This window comes from Nothoprocta perdicaria, unplaced genomic scaffold (genome assembly GCF_003342845.1).
Source record: "Nothoprocta perdicaria isolate Ctin4 unplaced genomic scaffold, notPer1 scaffold_63, whole genome shotgun sequence".
NCBI classification, from domain to species: domain Eukaryota; kingdom Metazoa; phylum Chordata; class Aves; order Tinamiformes; family Tinamidae; genus Nothoprocta; species Nothoprocta perdicaria.
In genome coordinates this window covers 3493898-3517303 of record NW_020455899.1, presented here as the reverse complement: position 1 = coordinate 3517303, position 23406 = coordinate 3493898, and the positions used below count along the sequence as shown (strand labels likewise).

General features: G+C 38.2%; 1 protein-coding gene across 1 annotated transcript in view; it reads right to left on the bottom strand.

Moving 5' to 3' along the window:
- The window catches only part of GAK (cyclin G associated kinase), a 62041-nt gene that overhangs the window by 8445 nt on the left and 30190 nt on the right, over positions 1-23406 (bottom strand). Inside the window, exons 14-24 of the mRNA XM_026049952.1 lie at positions 22353-22475; positions 19720-19853; positions 18639-18833; positions 17720-17837; positions 14219-14298; positions 13724-13917; positions 11732-11890; positions 10377-10853; positions 8199-8363; positions 1166-1303; positions 877-996 (exon numbers count right to left, since the gene is read on the bottom strand). Coding sequence (XP_025905737.1) covers positions 877-996; positions 1166-1303; positions 8199-8363; positions 10377-10853; positions 11732-11890; positions 13724-13917; positions 14219-14298; positions 17720-17837; positions 18639-18833; positions 19720-19853; positions 22353-22475 — 1903 coding nt within the window. The remainder of the gene's footprint in view (positions 1-876; positions 997-1165; positions 1304-8198; positions 8364-10376; positions 10854-11731; positions 11891-13723; positions 13918-14218; positions 14299-17719; positions 17838-18638; positions 18834-19719; positions 19854-22352; positions 22476-23406) is intronic.

Below are 23406 nucleotides of genomic sequence, written 5' to 3'. Positions count from 1 at the left end.
GCAATGATTCTTCAAGGCTCCTACCTGCTTATCGTACTACTTTGACATGCAAGGGCCCTAGAAATGGCCACAACCTACCAAATTACTACTCTTGAAAAATTAAGGATTACCATTGTTAAAAATGGTAAAATGTTGGCTACACACTTTCAGTTCTATGGGCAGAAGTTAAGGATAATACACATTTCTGCAATTAGGCAGCTACAAGGTGTTCAAGTTGTTGCTCAGGGTCCTGGCATCCAGGCTCATTGAAATAGTCACAAATCAGTAATTTCGTATGGCAGTGTGTAATCCCCTTACTGTCCTTTTCTTGCTGTTTGAGAACACCCCAGGGCTAACTGAGTCTGAGTAAAGCCAACATCCTGAGGACGCAAAATGTTCTTAATATTGACGCAATTAGCACAGAAGCAAAATCAGAACAAACACGACAGACTAACAGACTATCAAGAACTACTGAATTAAATCAAAGTATCCAGTCTAAAGGAACACAGAAGAGTCATTTTAGAAGTAAAAAAGAACTTAATTCATCTCTCCATTTGATATCCTTTACAGTCTAGTATCAATGATAGAAACCTCAAGCTCAGTTACTAAATAAAAGAAACCTAGCTTATTCTTTCATCTAGATTCTAAAACTTTAAGTGCTTATCCTATTTCTGAGCCACAGCTAGGGTTACATTTTAAAATGGAATACTTGATTTTCCATACCATCCCTGCACAGATTCAGTCTTTTCTTGTTACATGTCTATTCTCAGCAGCTGCCTGAAGCTGGTTGCTACCAATTAAAAGAAAAAAATACATATAAGCTATTAGTTCCATTTAATGGATAAAGAAGCAAATTAGAATATCAGTTCTAAGTATCAGTCTCTCAAAAAATCCTACCTGGAAGACCAGATCCAAGGTTGGCAAGATCAGCAAAAGGGTCAAAGTTCTGAGATTTAGCTTGGCTGAAGGATGGACCCGAAGACACACTGGACTGGCTCCCTGTGGTAAAAGCCTGACCTGTACAATAAGAGAATATATAGTGTATTTGGCACATTTGAGAAGGGGTGCCTTAATCAACAAAAGGAAAGACTTGAAGGAGCTTTCAGCAGTTTCAGGTGAACTGGGAAACTGACCAGTCTATAGCACCTCTTACTTACTTCAAAATGATTTATTTAACTCACAATACCTTCAAACAGAGTCTTCTTCATCTGTGGTGATGCCACATTGCTAGCTGTTGAGGAATCTGCCCAAGAATCCCATCCTCCTAAGAGGTCAGGTTGGCTTGAAGATGATGATATTTTAGGTGGCTCTGCTGCCAAATTCCCTAGAGAAGAAAAAAAAATCCATCATCACTCTTTAAGGAAAGCATCACAATAACTGACATTTTGACAAGAATACTTGCAGAACTGTAACTGCATCACTAGTGGGCAAAGCACTTAGTTACGTTCTTGTTTCGTTTGCCAATAGCATAGCCAGGTGCTTTTAAACAAAACAATATCTTTTACCATGGGATTTCTTTCCCCTGTACTTTGAAGCTTCCCCAACCACTTCATAGTGAAGGTACCTTCATCCACAGACAGTGCCATGAATCCAAGGGCTTAGGTCTCCCGGGCAAAAGGACTATCTAAGGGATAGCTGCTTCAGAGCGCTGCAGTGGTGCTGACCACACAGCAGGCAGCAGAAGGCAGCAACGCTGCAGAAATGGTGCCTCTGTCACTGAGCAGCCCATGTTCTACGCAGTTGGAGACAGGTACCTTCACTGTGTGGACTCCTTAAGGGAAAATGGAGCTGCTGGTAAAATAAACTTCTCTTTTGGGTTCAATATCTTTATGAATATGTGCAACTTCAGAGCCAGAGACAGCTACGAGTTCTCTTCTGGGAAAGGATTACAATGAGAATCACCATTTCCATAGACAAAAGGCACTTTTCTTTGTGTAAAGCAAAATCATCATGCCAGTTTATAAAGGACAGTCAAATAATGTTCAGAAGGCTCTAATAGCAGTAACACTAATTTCTAATGTGTCTTAACCAACGTAACATTTGCCATCTTGATCCCAGATTTTCCTCTTTCATTTGCATACAGCATGAGAGAGGAGCTATCCTCAACATAAGATTTGCTAAGTAAAGAACAATCCTTGGAAGTTGCCTACCAGCTCTGGGCAGTCTCTTTAAGCACAGCTTGTAGCAATTCACGGTGTGGTAGCACAGTTCTTTCACTACTGCAGCAACCAGTGCTGCAGGTGCAGATGATGTTTCAGTAGGTTTTGTGGCACTCCAAGACATTTTGAAGATTTGGAACCAAGAAAGCTAACCCAAAAAGCAGCCATCCTCACTTAAACAATGATACTTTGATGCTTTATCCTGGCTTTCCATTTTTTTTTCAGCTTCTCAATTTTACATTCATTCACTTTACATTTACATTTGATGTCACACAGAAAAAAGACAACGCATTATCTGAATATTTGAGGAAATAATTTGAAGCAAATTAAATATCCCTTCCAGCACCTCAACCCACTGCCTAAATAATGATAAAAAAACACGTAGTCCTTATAGTTACAGAGAACATACAAAATATTCTGCCACAAGCCTATGCCAATAGCATTGTCGTACTGCCCCACTGCACAGAACAAAAATAGCTGCCAAGGCCTACTGAAGGCATAGGGAAATCTGCAGCTCTTTCTGCAGATCTAAGTCACATCCTCTCCTCCCAGGGAGAAACAGCACTTGTTTCACATTAGCCAAAACCCCAGCTATCCATCTGCCATATAGCAGTGCCACTGCTGGTCAAAGAACGGTCCAAGTCTCCATCAGGTTCTATCAGTTCAGAGGTCTGCAGTACTACATGTCGTTCCCAAATGTTAAACAGGCTTGGAAATAGTCTGTACTAACCTCCAAGCTAGAAATAATTTTAGCATAAGCTTCCTGCCATGACAAGTCTTACATAGACATGAAAGAAATTGAATTAATACTATTGCTTAGTAAAACGAAGACAAAGACAAGAAAAGTTAGGGCTACTCACACAGATAATGTGCAAGACACTGAACAGAAAAGAACGGAGCATATGCACACGCGTTTCTAGAAAAAAATTCATCTTTTTAGTTGTACAGCGTAGTTATTACAAGAGATTGGGCTCCGATACCATTACAGACACGCAACTGACTTCTAAAAGCGCTCTGAAGGGCAAAGATCTGCCAACACACTGACCATTTTTTCTGTAACTTGGCACACTGGAATTCATAGAGCCTGAGTAAGACTGAGGAGCAGGAGATCTGTCTTAAGAAAGGATAAAACATGAAGCATAATGAAATATCCAGAAGTTGGAGAAATTCAGAATATGAGCAAGTCCCTCCCCAACTGTTCCTTAAGTTTTTCTACAATTTTTCTTATTTACAGTCATTTGCTATGCATGAGTGCAAACAGTCAGGACCTATTTGTTCTGTAAGTGCTCACACTAAAGCTAATAGGTAAGAATAAGTTGGTAGTAATAAGATCACACTTTCTAGCTTCCCAAAATAAAAGGACTGTGTTTTACTATGTTCTACACAACTTCAGTTTATTTTCTTTATTTAACCTGCCACCTACACAGTAAATCCCTTAATCAAATGCCAACAGGATTTCCTGTGAATTAAGTGACCGGTTTAGTATGATGCAAGGCTTGTTAAAGCTTGACTAGGGCCTGACTGAGAACAGAGTCACTGAAATTGCCTCTGCTCTCAAGAAAATTACACCAGTCATGCAAGCTTCTGGTTAATTTCCATGTCCTCTGCTATCTTTTCATCAGAGCACTTTAATTTGGCTATGGGAAACATATTCCTAGCCAGACTTTCATTAAATTCATCTGCTACTAAACATCCAAACTAAGCAATTCTGTTTTCAAACATGCTCAATAAACAGATATCTCTAATAAGGGAAAAAGGTATCCTTCATCTACTGGAAATAAAATTTGCTCTTGCAAATGTGGACACTTACATTTAAGGATGGGTTATAAATTCCTAACTCATCCTTAATTAACATCCTTGATTAACAGTCACAGAACATCTCAGTCTCCATCAAGTGACTAAAGCTCTTTTTTTTTTTTTTGGTGAAAGACTAAAATGTCTTGCAAATAAACTTATGGTGAAGCTCAACTACTATATATCTTTCATTACAGGACAAGTGGTTGACAGACCAGAGTAAGAACTACATTTCCTATGCCAAAATTACATTTTAAAGTTCTTGCAACTACATATTTCCAATTTTATGCTATATTGAGAAATGCAAGCCTAAAACTCCACTTCAGTTGTCTTTACTGTAACAACTTTTCTCCTGGTATTTATAGAGGTTGAATAATTATTTACTGCCCAGGAAAGCTTATCTAGTTCTTTAATGTTTAATTCTGGATACTCATCGCTGCTCCAACAGTATGCTCACTGTATCTCATTGCTGCAGCTTATTTTAAATGAATCCTGACATCACTACTAATTTATTTTTAATGAGTTTAAAATTGCTTCTCAGTTTAATGACCTAAAGCTTGCATTTTTGCTCTCCTCTCTCAATAGGATTCTTCCAAATTTGTCATTTAAGTGCTCTTGTTTGCACTTTACTCTCCAGTCCTCAGTTAGTGTCCTTCCCCTCATACCCATTCATATTAAAAGTCTCATAAATATGCTCAATTTTATTGCTAAATATTTATGTCAGTAACTGAAGTAAATGCTGAAGGATAAAATACATATCTGACGAGCTAAACACAGAAAAGAGCTGACATGCAAAAGGTAAATTTAAAGGTTCTGGAAACGTTATCCTAATTCTTCTACCTCTGCAGTGTTTTTAAAGCCTGCATAGTAAGAGGTTTGGAAACTAACCAACACTGAAAAGTCATCTCTATATGTGTAGAAACATATATTGTTATCAGTAAGTTAAGAGGAACAAATGGCTACGTTTGGAGTTTTTATCCATGTTGACAGAAAACTCCAAGAACATCATTAAAATATCATGTCTATCAATACATTATCAAATATCAGAAATATCCATCCATTCACCAGAGTGCAGCTTGTCAAACTGACAATCTGAAAAGTGCAGAACAAGCATTGAAGATAGCAATTCACACTTTTTAAAAACATTTTCTCAAATGTTGCAGACTGCTAACTTGACACATTCTCTCCTCCAGGCTGCAGCTAAATGTTCAGAGAGCAAAAATTCCTTTTTTTTTTTCTTCGTCCAACTTAAATGTGCACAATGGGGCAGACTCAAGCTCAGCAAGGCCACACACAGTGCAAAGCTAGAAGTGGATGTTACGCTACCAGAGGGCTGTGCCGACATTCGGAGGAGCCCCATGAGCTGCAGACAGGGGCAGAGGCAAATCTCATGAGACCCAAAGGGAAACGTGATATGCAGCTTTCACATTTCAATTGAAATCCTGCATTTCACATGAAGGAAGAGCAATCCTATGCACCAGCACAGTCTGGGGACAAGTCAGAAGAGGCCACATGAGAACTGCTGTGTGTAGTGTTGGCTCCCCTACACTACAGAGATGTGCAGATACCAGAGGGAGGCCAGTGACCTCAGCACCTCTCATCCAGGTATGATTCCATCAGTTTGTATTGAGGGCAGTAGGATGACAAACATACTCTCGTGTATATAGGATGACGAACGTACTCTTCTTAGTGGTGTCTAGTGATTGGACAAGAGATAACGAGCACAGACTAAAATACAGAAAAATACTTAAATCAAAAGATGTGTTTTCTATAAGGTTTATCGAAGATAACCAGAAAGGCTGTAGATTCTGTGAGAGCTAGAGATATTTGTGTCAGATGGGACCCAGCCCTGACCAACCAGCTCTAGATGACCCTGGCTTGCTGTGCAGGTCAGAACAGATAATCTCCAAGGGTCTTTTCCAGCTGCAACCATTTTGTGATTTCCATGACATAATAATGTAGAATGGCTAGAATAAAAACCAATGTAAGTGGATAGGGTAGCACAATTGGTTCATACAAGAGAACTACTGCAGACATTTGAAGTGTAGCAAATAGAACTGATAAAAACTACCACTGCTCTAGGGACCACTTCACTGGTCCAAGTCAAAGATGACAGCAGGTCCATGCAGAGTGTGGCTGCTCTTCTGAAGCAAAACCAAACCAGGGTCCACTTCCAACACTGCACACTATGAGGAGTCCAAACTCAGTAAGTCAGCAAGTAAAGCAACTGCAAGGTAAGAACTAATTCACAGTGAAGCGACAGGGTACGCACATGGCCAACCTCCTAAGCACAGAAGAAACCCAGGCAAATCCTGCATCTCGTTTGCTCTTTATCTAATTTCTGAGTGGTTAACTCAGTATGTACATCCTGTGTGAGTATCTATTAGATCAATCCTTCCAAGGCACGGGAAACTCAAACCTGTTCATATAAAAAAAATCTCTGTAAGAAGTGCTCTTGGATTCAGAGATGAGGAATATATTACCACTTACCTAGTTCTAACTTATAAACTCATTAAACATACAACAGAAGTAGCACTTGAGTCTTACACTATCCAGTCCAGGTCTTAACAGTACACACGTTATTTAGTTTCTTATCAGAGCACTTTCAAGAAAGTGAAAGGAAAACAGAGAAGCACAAAAGATACACAGATATCACTGTCCTTTTGTGCTACACAATCTCATGTGTAGAGAACAAAACCTGTTCAGCTGCAAAGGTTATTTTAATGCATCACTAGGAAGGAGGAAACTAAATCTGTCATTCGTTTTCTCATGTCCTTACCTGAAAAGAGAGAGTTGAAACAGAAAACATGTTTCAAAAGCACTAAAAAAGTCTTAGGAACCTATATCACTTGACATGACTAAACAAGTTGTAACACTTCTGTTTTATCATTAAGCGTAAGCAGAAAGAAAACCCATAAAAGCTTGCTAATCTGTTTCATAGCTTTCACATTAAAATAAGAATTGTCCTAAACTACAGTACAGAAAAAGTTCAGGGAAAGAGGACTTGCTTCATCTCATGTTTCTGAAGACACGTGAATGAATCAAAAAAGCACACAAATAAGGCAAAAATAACAGACATTTGTGAGTATAGCCACTGACAGATGTGGAAGAATCAAATTTTCTTCTCTTTTGAAATAGTGTCAATTCCACTATCAAACCTTAACCATCTGTTCTCTTCACACATGTTCCTATCCTCAGAGAGAAAGCCTCTGTGCTGCTAATCTTTCTCTTCCCACAACCTTTTTATATTCCCAACTCCTTGTTCAAAAATGATAAAAAGTTGGTCTCAAAAACTCTGTTTCTGTCAAATTCTAATTAAAACTGACAGTATAAAAAAACAGTAGCACCATGTACACACTTATTTTTGAACACCAGAGGAAAAAGCAACACTCCTGATCTCGCCTTCCCACCGGTTTCATAACGGCATGTTTCTATTTAAAGAATAAGCTTGCATAAAAGCTCTGTTTTGTAACATTTTAGAAATAACAAGCTTAGAATGGTGATAAAGAAAGACCCAACATACTACAAAGCCAAGACATAGCATTGATTCTAAAAATATGGAGCTTGGGTCTTCTTTAAGAAACCTGTCTACAAATATTTCAGCTACAGCTACTATGGTTTGAATTTTAGCTAAGTGGAGTTATGAACAGTCTGAAGTGCTGATTATATCAAGTTTAGAAGACATGAACATAATAATTAAGCTTTCTTACAAACATTTTAAAACAAATGTGTGAAGAGGCTTCACTAAGAACATATCAGAAAAAAACAGATAACACAAATAAGATTAGAGCATTATATAATGTATTCTCTAAGTATATTATGAGAATGCATTCAGGTCAAGAGCATCCAGACAGCCTTATCTTGCCTTTAAAGACACTGCTGTACTCTAACTTGCTTGAATTGCTTTTCCTTTTCCAATGTTTCAAGAAAATCTTTAAGATGCAAGTAGAATCACAACAGCATTCTCTCATCCAGATAGTGTATTTCCAAATATTTGCATATCCTCAGTTATAGGAGCTCAGAGGAAAATTAAACTCTCAACCAGAGGTTTGCAAGACCAGAAGTATTCTTGCATCAGAACTATTAGAATGACATTCTACAAGCAAAACCTTGATGCTTGGCTTGTAAGTATCTGTGTTCCCAGAGCAAGGAGCTAATTAAAACAGCAGTCAACAAGTGGATCTACTCAGACACACTAATGAACATTGATTAAGTTGAAAGGCAAATGCACTAAGCAGCAGAAACTGTTGAGGAACAGAAACTTACCTAAGTTCAAGAAGTCTGAGCTGGAAGAAGGTGGAAGCGGTGTGGAAGTAAATGTATTTGATGTAGATGTTGAATTTGGATTAAGGAAATCTCCAAAGAGGTCCGGACCAGACAGGGTTGGATTCTCAGGACTTGATGACATTGTGAATGGATCAAAAGGATCAACTATAAGAGGTAAAAAGCATATGGTAAGTTTTAGAATTAATGAAATGGCAGGAGAAAAAAAAAACAAAAAAACACCCACTTTAATCCCTGGGGTGACAGACAAGAAGCACAGTTTTTGTCAGCAACTGAACCAGTCTTCTGAGTTTTTTTATGGCAAAAAGCCTGCACCTTACCAGCCCCCCAACACTGGCACTTTCATGCTCTGAAAGCATCCCAGAAAAGCTGAGCATCTCTGAAAAGCTATACACAACAACTCTCTTCAAACATAAATTCCTACCAAGGCTGCATACATCCAACCACATCATTAGCTGCCTTCATGCAAGATACTATAAGTTTGAGTGATAAGTTACATACAAACAAAAAAGTTGCAGTTGTTTCTACAGTAGTCTATAGCGTCAAAACTACCAAGGAATTCAAACAAAAGACACTACACTACTAAATTCGAGCAAAACATCCATACTACCATTCTGACTCATAGGCATTGGTGAACCTGGGGCTGAAAAGGCGCCAACTCAAGAAGGAAAGCTAGCAGAGGCAGGGCTTTGAGCAGCTCCCTGCTGACCACAGTGAGGAAAACTAATTGGAGGAGTATTTATAGTCAGCATTGAGTAACACGTGACAGTCAGACAGAGGCAAGGCTCCAGATCCTCCCCTTCCTGCTGCCCTCTAGGTTCAAATCCTCCAAAGCCCAGGGACTCTTGCCAGGTTCACACAAAAGCTGCAGAGGAAGGAATAATCCTGCTGTGGGGTGCTCTGCTGCCTACTGCATCAAGCAGTAATGGACACACAGCAATCAGCAACACTTCCAATAAACCCTGGATTCCCATTTATACAAGTTCTTATGCTGCAGCACTGCATGTGTACAACAGCTCTGGTGCAAGGGTGATGCTAAAAAAGAAATGCCACAGGTACCAGGTATTCCTACTTCTCGGCTGAGCCCGTGCAGAGGTAGAGCAAGACATATATGTGACTACTGATCAAGGTTTTGGGGCAGTTCACCAAATAATTTAAAGAAAGTTAAGGAGATACAGGATCTCCTCTACAGACTTTTACCTATATGAAAAATAAGATTGATTTCCACAGTGACTGTAGTGGCAAAGAATTCAATAGAAATAATTTAGAAGACAGAAATACTAGAAATCACATAAATACTTCAAAATACACCTATACTTGGATTAAAGCTGTTGATTCAAGTGTATTACCTCCAAACCAAAAAACCTACTAAACTACTATGTCCTCTTTAAAACCTTACTGTAGTGCTACAGGTAGAACTGCTATGCCTCAAGTTCAACGTATTTCTGAGAAGAATAGCACCTCTGAATTAAAAACATTACTTTAAAGGGCAGTCAAGGTAGTAGAGTAACATTCTCTTTCATGATAAAGACCTGCCACCACAATTAGTAAGAGTAATAAGAAAACAGCTTTCCATAGCAGTATTATCCCACTGGTCTAAATAGTAATCTATAGGATTTCCAGCTACCTAGAAGACTTACCCGATTAACATATCCAAAAATCCCACACAGTCATTTGATCTACACACCATATCTAAAACTAATTAATTCTATGTAAAACGCAAGAATACAGCGGGTCTTGATAATTTCTGTGTTTTAGCAAGAGACATTTCTACACCTGGATCTAAAAAGATCAAGCATATTTGACACGTGCACAGAAAAGCTACTGATTTTAAGTGCAGTGAATTTCCTTGAAACTCAAGACCTGAGATTTGCTTGTCTATACTATCAGAGTATACTTACAACAAATAAAACACATAGAGCAGCTTTCTCACTGTCAAACCTATTTCTCCAAAAATTGTCTCTACAAGCCTGAAGCCCATGAACAGTTTAACATATAACAAATTGTTTCATGCAGTAAATAAGCTGTTCAACTCACATTCTTGCTACAGACAGACATGTATTCAGTGTACATATCAAAATACGATAATCCTTTTGAGTGCAATGCAAACTGTTTTTAAATATTAGCCAGTTTAAGAGTTCTGATGATGAATTTACATACCAGAAGACACGGCTGCTGCTGCTGACATCGTCTGTGCAGTAACTGGCTGCTGAGACTGACTACTGAAGAAGAAATCTGTTCCTTCTCCTAGGAGATCTCCAGTGGACTCTTTGGAAATCTGTGATGTGCTGCCCACAAAAAGGTTGTTCAATAAGTCTGCATTGCTTGGTGAAGGATTTATTTCTGAGACGGGCTGCTTCTGTTCTGGTGATACATCAGAGTCCAGTCCCAGTAAATCGACATTCTCTTCAGCCACAGGTTTTTGTAACTGAGCAGATGGTGTTTCAAAATTGGCTTCAAAAAGCAACTCTCCTTCTGGAGTAGTTGAGTCTTTTTCATCAGTTACTGCCCTTTCTTCTCCCGAAAACGTAGGGAATTCCTCATCAGAAGGATCGCTCTCCTCCCTGTCATCAGTTAGCTGAACATGATCGTTTCTGGATGAGTTGTCTTCTACTCCACTTTCTGAACTTTTTCCATCTTGAATGAAAATATAATAGTTTTAGATTACCAGGATTCTCCTGCCAACTAGGTGAGGATAGGCTTAATGTGGTGAGGATTACGTGATACCAAGCTTTTATTCTCAAAGCTTATCACACAAGAGCTAAGGGGGAAAACTAACCATTGCTTCTCACATCTGCATAAAGCAGGAAAATTCAGCTCATCCATTCCACTAGCTAAGATTAGCCAAGTAAACAGAGAAATTCTCCAGGTAAAAGCTTCTCAAGCCTACACATGAAAAACTGACACATACTCAAAAATGATTACTCTATCAAATTAAAAAATAAGCCACTGTGGAAGGGAAGCTATTATGAATATTTTCAGAATGTGGCTAATTCAGATATGTTCCTCACTGTGCTATTCCATGATTAGCTTAAAAATCTTCATTCACTGCTGCTCTGATACCATTCAATGGCAACATATGCGTTACTACAATTTCTCTATTATAGGTTAGTCCCTTTTTTCCAGACCAATCTGGACCCTTTCAGTCTTGTTGGCTACCTTGTTGTCCCCATTATACCACCAGTCCTAAGTGGAACTGTTGAAATGTGAGGTTTCCTTGCAAATATTTGCAGCTGGCATTTTTGTCAAAACAGTAAAGATTTGCTGAGCATGTACAGGTTTGTACAATATACAAGTCAATCTAACATTTATCCAAATGATACTGAGCATTTACTAAGCTTCAGAGCTCGTTTTTAAGTGGTTTACTTCCCATGATCTAGTGAAATAGTGACTTTGCCTTTGACATGTAAGACAGTTAAAGGAAGAACTGCAGAATCCTTTGGAAGGCATATAGTAAGTACAGCATTAAAAAACAGAAACAACAAAAAAGACTTACTTCATTGAAGAAGACTTACCTTTCCAGTCCAGAGAATGGAAGAAGTTGTTTGCCTCAGTACTGCTGCTGTGTGGAGATTCTGTCTCGGTGGGAATGCTTTCTGAAGACTGCTCCAGTTGGGATGCTTCTGCCTCGTACTGTGCAGTTGAACCTGGTTGTCTAGGCAGCTCTGGTTTCCCTAGGAGATTAGATTTTAATCAGGATCCTCACAAAGATACTTGTAACAAACCCAATCCTGGTCATCCTTGATTGTACAAGAGCTGGTTTCTGACTTGCATACTCAAACTACGATGACAAAACATCTCTCTCAAAGCAGTTATTACTCTATAAAGGCAGAACACTTTAGGTTGAAAAGTTAGAATTAACAACACCCTTAATATAAAAGCCTCCTTCTAACTGCCACAGGAAGAAATCAGACTGAAAACAAAACCCTTGGGCATTCTACCTACATTTAAGAGACTTTATCCAGCTCCTTTAGTTGCGTTTAATCATTAACAGCCCATTTGTATCCCGCTTTCTAAATTAGGCAGGAAGATCTGTGAGCAAAGTATGCAGCAATTTAAGTGAAGGAACAGAACATGAGAGAAGTGTGAATGTAGCTACAGAAAGTACACTGAGCACAAGGCCAGAAAACATAAGAGCTGTTAACAAGCATTTCAGAAGAGTTGAGTAATACACCATGTGTGCACTTAACCCCTCTTCATCTCTCTTCTTTGACAATCAGATATGAAGTCACTCTTTCATTAAGTTATGTTAAGTTCTTACTTCCCAGAAGGGAAGATATCTTCACTGAAAGATAAAGACTCTCTGAATTTATGAGGGAGTCCATTAATTTAGAAGGAATAGGATGTATGCCTGGGAGAAAGCTCTTTGTCTAAATTTAAGTATCAGACTAGCAAGCCTCTTTCTATATCATCTACTTGTAACTTTTAAGAAATGCTTTTAAAACTACTTTTCAACAATAGAAAGGCCAGGGCTAATGAAATAATGCAAGTTTATTGAATGCATGAGTTTTTTTAAGGAGAGTTTTATAAAATATGTTCATAGGCCAGGAAGAAGCAGGTGCTATTGCCTCCTCTCAACTGCCAGTAAGATCTGTTTTGAATGGAACATGCATGAAGCCCTTGCATTTCTAAATCAACAAGAGAGTGACTTATTTAAAAGAAAGACAAAAAAAAACCTCCAATATTAAAGATCCCTGTTTTCAGCGAAATACCTTGACTTTAGTGAGCTCAGTTCTGTTCACAATTATTTTTAAATATAAGCTAAAAAGGGCATGTCTGAACCATAGTGCAAGCACAGCAAGATATATCCTGCTAAAAAGATAAAGTGGCAGCAGCAGCTAGAGAACACCAAGGGAAATGGAACTAAAGCATATGGAACTAAAAAAGTAAGATCCTATGTATTGTGCCCAAGAAAAAATCACCACAATATCATGCATTTTAAACCAGCACCATAGAGTCTTAATGAAATGTTTAAAAAAAAGAGAGAAAAAGATAGACATTAATTGGAATTAATAGGCCATCTACAGATGAAGAATAGAACATCTAATACGAAATTCTCCTAGGCAACATGAGATACAGATGAGCAATTAACAGCAACATTAATTATATGTAAGAAAAATTTTAATAAAAAACATTTTTAAGACCAAGACTATTTTGAAAATGGTCACTTTCAAGTGAAGTGATAATGCCAATTTATCTGGAGAACTCTCTTAAAACATTCCTCTTCAAATTCTGGCTGCCTGTTCTATTTGTTAAAATCTCTCCAAACAGAATTTTATGAACTTTAAAACAGGCAAATTTTAAAAGTATAGATAAAACATTAATCCAATAATCCATTACTGAACAATAATTTATATTCCTTTTTATAATGAAAGTATTTGAAGTGATATTTACAAAAAACACTTTTGTAGTCTGACATTGGAAGGAATGTCAGTAAACAAAACACACCCTCAAACACTAAATGCATTAGAAAATATGTTCTTTGGATTTTTAAAGAGAGTCAGTACCAAATTTTGATAAAATTTCTTGTTGTTCCTCCCTGGTGGAGAAAAGGATCTTGGGATTCAGTCCCTTGATGTTCATGTTATCCCACGGGGGCTGTTCACAGCTAGGTCTATCTCTGGGCTCCACCTCCACTTCCAGATTGACTTGAAACAAATCAGGATATTTTTCTTGAATGTCACAAGCATCCAGATCATACCTGCAGAGACAGATACAAGTAGATTGAAACTACTACCTAACTAGACTAAATTCATTGCAATCCAAGAAATAATTTTTATGGAATTACTTTAAGGCTTAAGACATGTCATATTTGTTAACTTTCTCAAAAAATTAACAGGCAGTATTAGTAAAGAAAATATTTTTGTATTGTGAAAAAATGTTTCATCGAGATGAGAAAAAAAACAACAGGAATCATCTTGTTGCAATGGGTTTCCCAATTTGGAAGACGGTCAAGTTTGAAAGAAAAGCCCCAAACTGTCTACAAAATGGCATCAACATACTTGGCAAATTTCACTGTGGTGGCATTTCGGGGCACAAAACCTGTGTGGAACTGAATCTGGAACATCTTCATAGAAGCCATCTGTTAGAAACAAGAAACACAGTGGAAGCCCAGGATTCACCAGGCACAGTGCTTTGCTTTTGATACAAAATATTTTCAATGTTTAAATATGTTAAAACTGTTATCTTTCCTACAATTTAAAATAACCTCCCAACTGAAATCTTGAGTGTGGTTTGAATGCAGATAAGGACAGAAGGTAAGTCTAAATCTAAAATGTAATATTCACAAAGGTTTATATTGCTTAAATATTCTCCACAAACCAAAGGTTTGAACTAAACACCTTTTCCATATTAACTTCATGGAGGCTAAAGAGTGTTGAGTAGTTCTAGATCCTGCTTTAAAAGATGGAACTCTATGATCTGTCCATTACACTTTTCAGAACAAAGTGGGCGATCTCAAGCTCTTATTTTTAAAAGGATACTGAAAGATGTACAAGGACTACTTTCCTGCTTTTTTTTTCCCTTCCTGCCCTTTGCAATGTCAAGCCAGGTACTTGGCTCCACAGAGTTAATGCTTCTCCAAACTGATTAATTATAACAAAACTTTCCCAACTCTACCACTAACAACAAAAAAAATCTTTCCATATCTCATCAACATGGCAGGCAACTCAGAAAATGCTACCATATGAGACACAAACCTATGCAGGAAACACAAGTCACGTGAAATGTTCTTCCAAGTCCTTGCAATGCAAGAGATAAGGTGACCAGTAAGCAGGACCTAGTAAAATTTACTTCTGAAAGCTTTCATTGTACCATGAAGTGTCACTCCAAGCGACTGGAGTACCGTTGCTTTCTTACGGACAACCCAGCACACATGCAGAACAACTCTGAAGGCTACAAAAGCATTAAATCACACATCATATCCAACAGTTTCCCCATCACAGTTAAGTTTCCTAAGGACAAATAATCAAAAGTGAGGATGATGAAAAAGAAGTTACTTCTATATGCGACTAAGTTGCATGTTCTGTAAGAACGAACTGTGCTACTTGAATGGGCCCTCTTCAGACCTTCAAGCCATGCCTAGACTCTATTAAATCAGGGCCTTTGGACCCCGAGGCTCATTTTGATGCCACTCACCCGCACATCTCAATTGGTACTCCACTGTGCCGCTTCAATGGCAGAGGACCATACAGCATCAGGTGAAATCTTCTCAAAGGACCTCGCACTGAGATGTATGCAAGTGGCTGCACTGATTCCAGTTTAGCAGTTTAAAATCCTGTCTTGCTCAAGACTTGCATGTTGTCCTGAAGCCAGCTTTACCTACTCGTTGAGAAGTGACATGAACAGCCTAACACACTCTCTCTGTCACCCCCAAATCCACCTCTGCTGGGCTAGTATTAAAAGCAGGCACCAGTTCTCTCAGGCACTTTGAAGGTCTCCTCACTCATGATGGATTCCCACAGGCTACCAGAAGAGAGAATTAAGACTCTACACAGCAGGAAGGAAAGTTTTCCCTCCCAGTTTTCGCTTTGCTTGGCATTTAGCTCAGCAAAGATTCCACTCCCCAGAGTAGGCCTGACTCAGAAACTCTGCTGAATTTACTGCTAAAGCCTCTTGGCTAAGTCAACTCAGCCATAAGCCCAAGAGAAGGAATTAAAAATCAGTTTCTCTGATCACTCTATCCCTATTCTGAAATATATCTGAATACTTAAACACACTATTCAATCAGCTTGTTTAATCCTTTGACACACAAAGTACCTCCTAGACAAACTAAATCCTCTCAAATTAACTGCAAGTGTTACGTGTTCATGGTGGTATCTCCATTAGAGTTTGAAAAAAAACCACTTCAGAGAGTAGTTTTGACAAAATCCAAGTATACTGTATATTGTTTCAAAGCTCCAAACCAAGATCACAAAACACCGTTCAACAAGCAGCTGAGAAACTTATCATCTGTCCCAGATAATGAATAAATGCCAGAGAAATCAAATGTTCAACTTAGAATCATAGAATCGTAGAATGCCCAAGGTTGGAAGGGACCTCAGAGGTCGAGTCCAACCCCCCTGCACACACAGGTCACCTAGAGCACGTGGCACAGGGCTGCATCCAAGCGGGTTTTAAAGATCTCCAAAGAAGGAGACTCCACAACCTCTCTGGGCAGCCTGTGCCAGGGCTCTGGCATCCTCACTGTCAAGAAGTGTTTCCTTAAGTTCCTGTGGAACTTTTGGTGCCTCAGTTTGTGACCGTTCCCTCTAGTCCTATCCCTGCCCACCACTGAAAAGAGGCCGCCCCCTCCTCCTCACTGCCTCCCTTGAGGTATTTATACACGCTGATCAGGTCCCCCCTCAGCCTCCTCTTCTCCAGACTGAACAGGCCCAGCTCCCTCAGCCTTTGCTCACAGGGCAGATGTTCCAGGCCCCTGATCATCCTGGTAGCCCTGYGCTGGACTCTCTCCAGCAGCTCCACATCCCTCTTGTACTGAACTTATCAAAGAAACAGACATTAAGAATACACAAAGACAAGAAAATCTTGTTTCTGCCCAGTTGTGCACTTCCTTTGCTGCTGATCTTGATCCATGCAATGGTTATTTTTGTGAAGAATCACCTCAYTGATCTTCCACTTTAAAAGGTACTGAAAGAATTGTTTTGCAGCACTTTCCAGGGACATCAAACCYGGAATTTTTGCAACATGACAAGACTTGATATTTGCTTTCCGCATCTGTGTTAGTAATGGACATTTGTTTGTAAATGTTTTACCAAAATGTGTAGAAACTACAAGAATCCTTGGATCAAACTGTATAATGCTCAAAGCTACCTTAAAATTTAAGGAAAAATTTCCCTTTCCATCTTCTACACAGATTTCCAGGTTTCATCTTGTCTGCATTATAGAGAAAGCCATGCTTATTTTTAGAAATTTGAGGAGAAGSTTTCTAAGTTTTTGTGGTCTAACAAAACATGAGCATTTTTAGTTGAATTAAAAATGAAACAAAAAACACTCTCCTTCGGAAAATGAAGGCCAGTAAGAAAACAGACTATAAGAAAAACCTACAAACTGGTTCTACAAATAGGGTACAATACCACAAGGAGTTTCCTAGCCTGCTTTGTACACGCAGTCCTCAGAATCCCACTTTTCCCTTGAGCAATATTTCCCCTCCAGCTGTGGTTTGTATATACAGGATATACACAATATAGAAACATTTATCTGTTATGCAACTTAAAATCACTTTCTAGGGAAAGTGCTAGAGGTTTTCCAAGCATAAATGATCAACACTAATGCAATAATCCCAGAAATGCTTACCAAAACACTTATGTGCACAACGCTAAGAGAATGGACATATATATCAGGCCTGAAAAAGTTGAATCCAAGCACATGAAAACCTGAGATATTTACTCGAGCAAACAATAGTAAATAAAGCCATATACTTAATGAGATCACAAATGCAGTTATATTCAAATTTCAGCAATAAGTAATGGCCTGCAAAAGGGTTTTGTAAAGTTTGTCATTACCTTGGCCTGCAGTCTGCCTCCCAGTGTTGACCTGGCATGATAAATCACAATGAGAACATCCCCTTGGACTGTTATACCTAGTGGAATTATTGCTTTGCCATCTTCAATTTTGAACTCCCTGGAGGAGAAATAAAAAAAAAAAATGTATCAACAGTTAAGGAAATTTGGTGGCTTTTTAAAAAAAATATGTTATCTGTTTAGTTAGCTTCCTTCAAACCATCCAATATATTACAGATAAAAGATGAAAAGAAATAAAATAACACAATGTTCCAAAAGAATGGTGCAGAGAACCAGTAGCTGCCTACATGTATACTGCTGTGAGTAATTCTTAGGTCAGGGCTCCCTTAGGGACAGTGGTACAGGAAAAGCATAAAGGAGAAATTTGTATTTGAATGCCAAAGGACTATTCCTGTCCCTCTGCAAATTTGTAACATTGGGCTTGAATTTAAAGGGAAACTAGCAGGGTTTTGAGGTTCTATCACTCTTTCCCTTTTACCCTTTCTTTGACTGAAACATGAAGTTCAGTTTCAGCAGTGTTGATACCTCCCTAACAACATGAACCTTCATAGTTTACACCATAGTTTAGTTTACGCTTAAAAATAAAATCTTGTTCATGTGTCTCCCAATGCCCACAGTACAACATTTCTCCTCACTATAATCTGTACTTTTGCTGGGGACATACCCAACAGCTTTTACAACTGCTTTATCTCTTGCCTGTGGTTTATCATTCAGAATCAGCCGAATCAATCGCTAGACTTCGGAGCTTTTCCATGCAGAGTTAACAATTAAAGAGGCTTCGCTTTCTGCTCAACTGGCAAATCAAAAAACATGCTTTCTCCTCACACTGAGGACTCTGTAGTTAAGTTGCTTCAGAAGAACTCAACATGCTTTTTCAGAGAGGATCACAACCTGTACTTACTTCATTTTGTCGTATTCCTGGGAGGTGGTGGTCACTCTCTCATCCCCCACGTACACCTCACAAAAAGGCCTGCAGCCATTGCGCTGCTTACTGAAGAGAGGAACTGGGGTCATGGTGATGGACTTGACCACGATGGGTTTGCTGTGAGGAATAATGGGCTCCTCGGCCATCATGTCACACATGTATTCAATGTACCTGCCAAAACCAGAGGCACTCACTTTAACAGGGACAAAAATCATAAAAATGGGTGACACAGCAATTATTTTTGTAATATTCAGCCACTGAGCAGCACATGATAACAACAAACAGTGGGAACACTGAACAGCACTTCTGGGAAACAGACATTTTAAAATCTGACAGAAATGCACAAAACAATGAAATAGAAACGCCAAAAAATACTGCATTCCTAACCAATCCCTACTTTAAGGCTGGCAATGGCATTTTTGCCTAAAATACCATTCATTAAATTACAGCAAAAGGGACATACTCTCCACAAGATTGGATAGAATACATTTATGAACTCATCTGCACTTGCATTCCACCTTCCAGAGTCAACTCCAGTCTTGACTTTATTTTCTTAGCTTTGCATTTACTTACTAGACAAACTAGCTATTCTTTCCAAAAGTTCTACAACATCTCACTAGGAAAATTATTTTCTTTCATTTTACACATACTGGACCCAGTCCTGATGCTAGTAATTCAAAGCTTCCAATAGGTATTCTACATGCAAGGATAGCTGCAATTATCTTCCTAAATTTGAGTTATGCAGGAAAGGCACCATTAAGCGTATTCAAAGGGAGCTGTACAACAGTATAACCTGTCATTCATACTTCACTAATCCTTATTTCTCTCCTTTTCTGAATCTTTCTGCAGAAAGACCTTCATTACTAGTAACTAAGAGTTCATTACTTTAAGATCTGGCAGGGTACATCAAATTAAATAATTGTCTTAAAACACTTCAGCACATACAAAAGTCATCTCTGCATGCACTTAAAAAGCCCAAAAATATTCTCTTATATACTAAACAGGAATTACATTGTTACTCTTTCCATACAACTCTTTCCACAGACTGATACCATACCTTTTATGAGAAGGCCAAATGCCAGGAGGACAGCGTTTCATACTGAACATATAAACTGCAGCCTCAGCAGTTGTGAAGAGACGACAGAAACATAGAAAAGAACAAACTACAACAGCAGATGCTGCTCTTCCATCCTACAAAAAAATTGCAGTTTTGTTATTAAACCTAGTAGAAAAAAGCATTATAGAAGTTACGGAAGAATACACTGCCTGCATTATGGAATGAAGTCCAACACCTTGTGCTATCAGATTTGAAATGTGAATGTATAAAGTTTTCATTTTATTTCAAAAATATACCAAAGACTGTAAAATTGATCTGCTTGCTCAGATATCAGTAATTACTTTAGCTTAGTATGGTCTAAAGTGTTCAATTTGACTGCACTACCTTACCACTTACCATCAGTTTAATGCACTACCTTACTGTCATTAATACCCACTTTCAAGTTGCTGCCAGAGGCTATATCTCTATGTTTCTCTTGGTCAACAACCCATTGGTTTCTTCTACAAGTGCTAAGATGTAAAAGAACTGAGCCACACTGAAGACTATGCAGATCTTGTGACTAAAGCTGCATTAGACTAAATACTTTTCAGGGAAGTATAACAGGTAGCATCAAATTTACCAAATCAAATCTGTAGCAACAAATCTACAGATGGGCTGAGTTACACTTGCCAAATTCAGCTCTATCCTCCAGATTCAGAAGTCAGGAGAAGGTTGACAGGACTTCACTCGAATTTTCTTTGCCAGCCAGCAAAGAAATGACTACAGAAAGAAAAAGTTAACATATCAACACTCTCTATGTGTCTGGAAATAGGAAAGAAGGAAATGCTCTTCCTAGCTTGTTTTAATAGTAATTTCCTTCACAGCTAACCACTAAAAAGGTCTGCAACCACTGGAGCAGCCAGACCCTTAAAAAGTAAATCAGCAAATACTTATTACTGTTGGCATAAGCCCTACTTATGCAAGTCTTAACTTGAAATAATACTGAGGTTGGCCCTGCTCTGAGCATCAGACCCTAATGGTCTCTAGAAGTCCCTTCAAACCCAAATTTGTCTGTTTTGTAGGAACTAGATCCTGTCTTCCAGTTATTATCACACAGAAACAGTCCCTACCCTGAGAAGCCTCCTCTTTAGGACAAGACACTTACGGGTACAAGGAAAGAATAAAACAACACTGACCAGCACGACAAGCAGCGACTTAAGTGCACTAGCACTGCAAAGACACTCCCAAATAAAAACACCACATGGAACGGAGAAAAATCATAGCAGAATTCAACTGGAAAATCACAGCAAATCCTTTGCTCATGATACCACAGGAAGATATTTAAGATGTTGAAGACTTCAGTCAGAACTACAGCACTCAAAATGTTAAGAATATTATGTACTGGTAAACAAATCCACTGACAGAAACTTGAATTTCAGAAAGCAGCTAGATTCAACAAAGGAACCAAAAGAAACTACGGCAAGGACAGAAGGCAAAAGAGCAAGAATTCCAATTTTTCCTTTTATGTTTTTAGAGGATGATGGACTCTGGATATTTAAAATAAACAATCTTCAGGCCAGAACAATCACTAAGGCAGCAATAAAAAACAACTATACAAAAATCAGAACAGATAGATTTTAAGTTTATATTTTTTCCTGAAGCCCTAAAAAGCCAGATGAAATCTGTGGCTGACCTGTTTTGAAAAGAAACAGCTTTCAGAAAAGAAATTAAATGAACCCAGATTACTCTCCACACAAGGAATACTATATTCAAAGGTCAAATGCAAGTATCTGAAACAATTAGCATGTTTAAACATTTATCAAGTTTAAGTTCTGTCATTAAGTTCCATCAAAATAATCCTATACTGACATCTTGCATGACAAAGCAATACAAGTTTTTCAAGAATGACCATGACCTCGAATAATTATGCAGAGCAAAATACTATTGCAGGTGTCCAGAAGCTACTCTAGGAGCCAGATATCTAGAATACGTCCTAAAATATGAGCAGAAACTGATAGCAGTTTTGGGCAATCCAGAAAGTCTTAACTCTAGCTGAAGGGAGGCAATACTTTGCTGTTTAGGACTTGTTTTTAACAATTTGTTCACAAGTAGTTTATAAATCAAATTACAATGCAAAGACTTGGCAATTCACTCCATTAATATAAGTTTCAATCTCAAACAGAAAATCAGAAATCCCTCATCTGCTTCCACATCCCTGTTCCTCACACTGAATTTGTTCTTTACAGGAAGAAGTTTCCAAAGTGTATTTGCTACCTCAGCTACCTAAAGCATACTCTCTCCCCCAGTCTCTATTGTTTTCAATAGATTTTAAATCCAAAGTAACTTCCAGCTAGGCAAATCCATATCATTGCAAGTTCCATTCATCTCTAGTAGATCTGGTGTATGCCCTTTGTCTCGCATCTGGCACAAAACTGTTTCTGCATGTGCAAACGCACAGGCTACACAGACAGGAAGAGATTACTTAAAGACAAAATTGATGCAAACCGCTTTTCTAAACACATTATCATGGAATACTCTCCAAGTCCCAGCACAGAAAGTAATGCTCATAAACTGAGCGGTCACTAGTATCCTATATCACTAGTATCCTAAAGACGGACTGAGCAAAACATTTCAAACTTAAAACAACTACTTACAAGGCAATGCACAATGCAAACATTTTTCTGATCTTGTTTCAACCACAAATGCATGTTCTTGCATATGCTATAAAGATTCTGAAGATTGGGTGCTCTTCTTGCTGGCCAGCCACATTCTGAAACCTGCAATGAGAAATACAAATGAGAAACTTACATATTCACACACTACAAACTGCATATATAACATGCAATTTTACACTTCAACACTAATCTCAGGAATAAATGAAGATATATGTTCAAGAAGTTTCAGAGTGTAAGAAGCTCTTTATTAGCATCAAGCATAACAAATCAGTCCTGCTTGCAGTTCGCTACACTGTGAATATCAACAACTCAAATCTAATCATTTCTTGTTCAAGAAAAGGATTTCAGCTAGGGAAACAAAACAGCTTTCCACTTAATTCATATACATTAAAATAAAACGTTCTTATATTTGTCCTTTATTCAAAGAAAAGTTTTATAATTGAATAATATTCTTTCTGTAATTAGTGTTAAAAAGCCTAGGAAATAATAAAACTTCTCACAGTTAGGATAGCTACTTTCTTAAAACTGGCTGCCAGGTAAAGATGCAATATATTAAACCTGATTCTAGAGTTTTCAAAATTCCGAGTGGATATTTTGCTAGTCTCATAGAACAAGTCTTTTTTTTTTCCTCTTTCTAACCAGGACCACAATTAGAAAATGTTTTGCTATGAGCAACATATTTTCTTACCAGACTGACGGGTATAAAGGTTGTTCTAAAATTATTACCTGAACTGACTAGTGTCACTCCTATTCAAGATTACCACCACAGCAACTCAGAAAAAAGCTGCAAGAAAGTTTTTCATAGTTACTTGCCATTTCCTACTATCCTACTATTGCAGTGTTTTTGTTGCTGCTGTTCGTTTTTTTTTCCTTTTTGACTTTTTTGATTACAAGTGCTTCTCCTTGCCAGAAATTTAAGTCAAACATTCTACTATTAATACAATCAAGAGGAATCAAATAAAAGTAAGTAGCCACTTTCATTCTTTCTCACCTGAGCTTTCAGTGTGGGGTTGATTAATTCAGTATTACATTA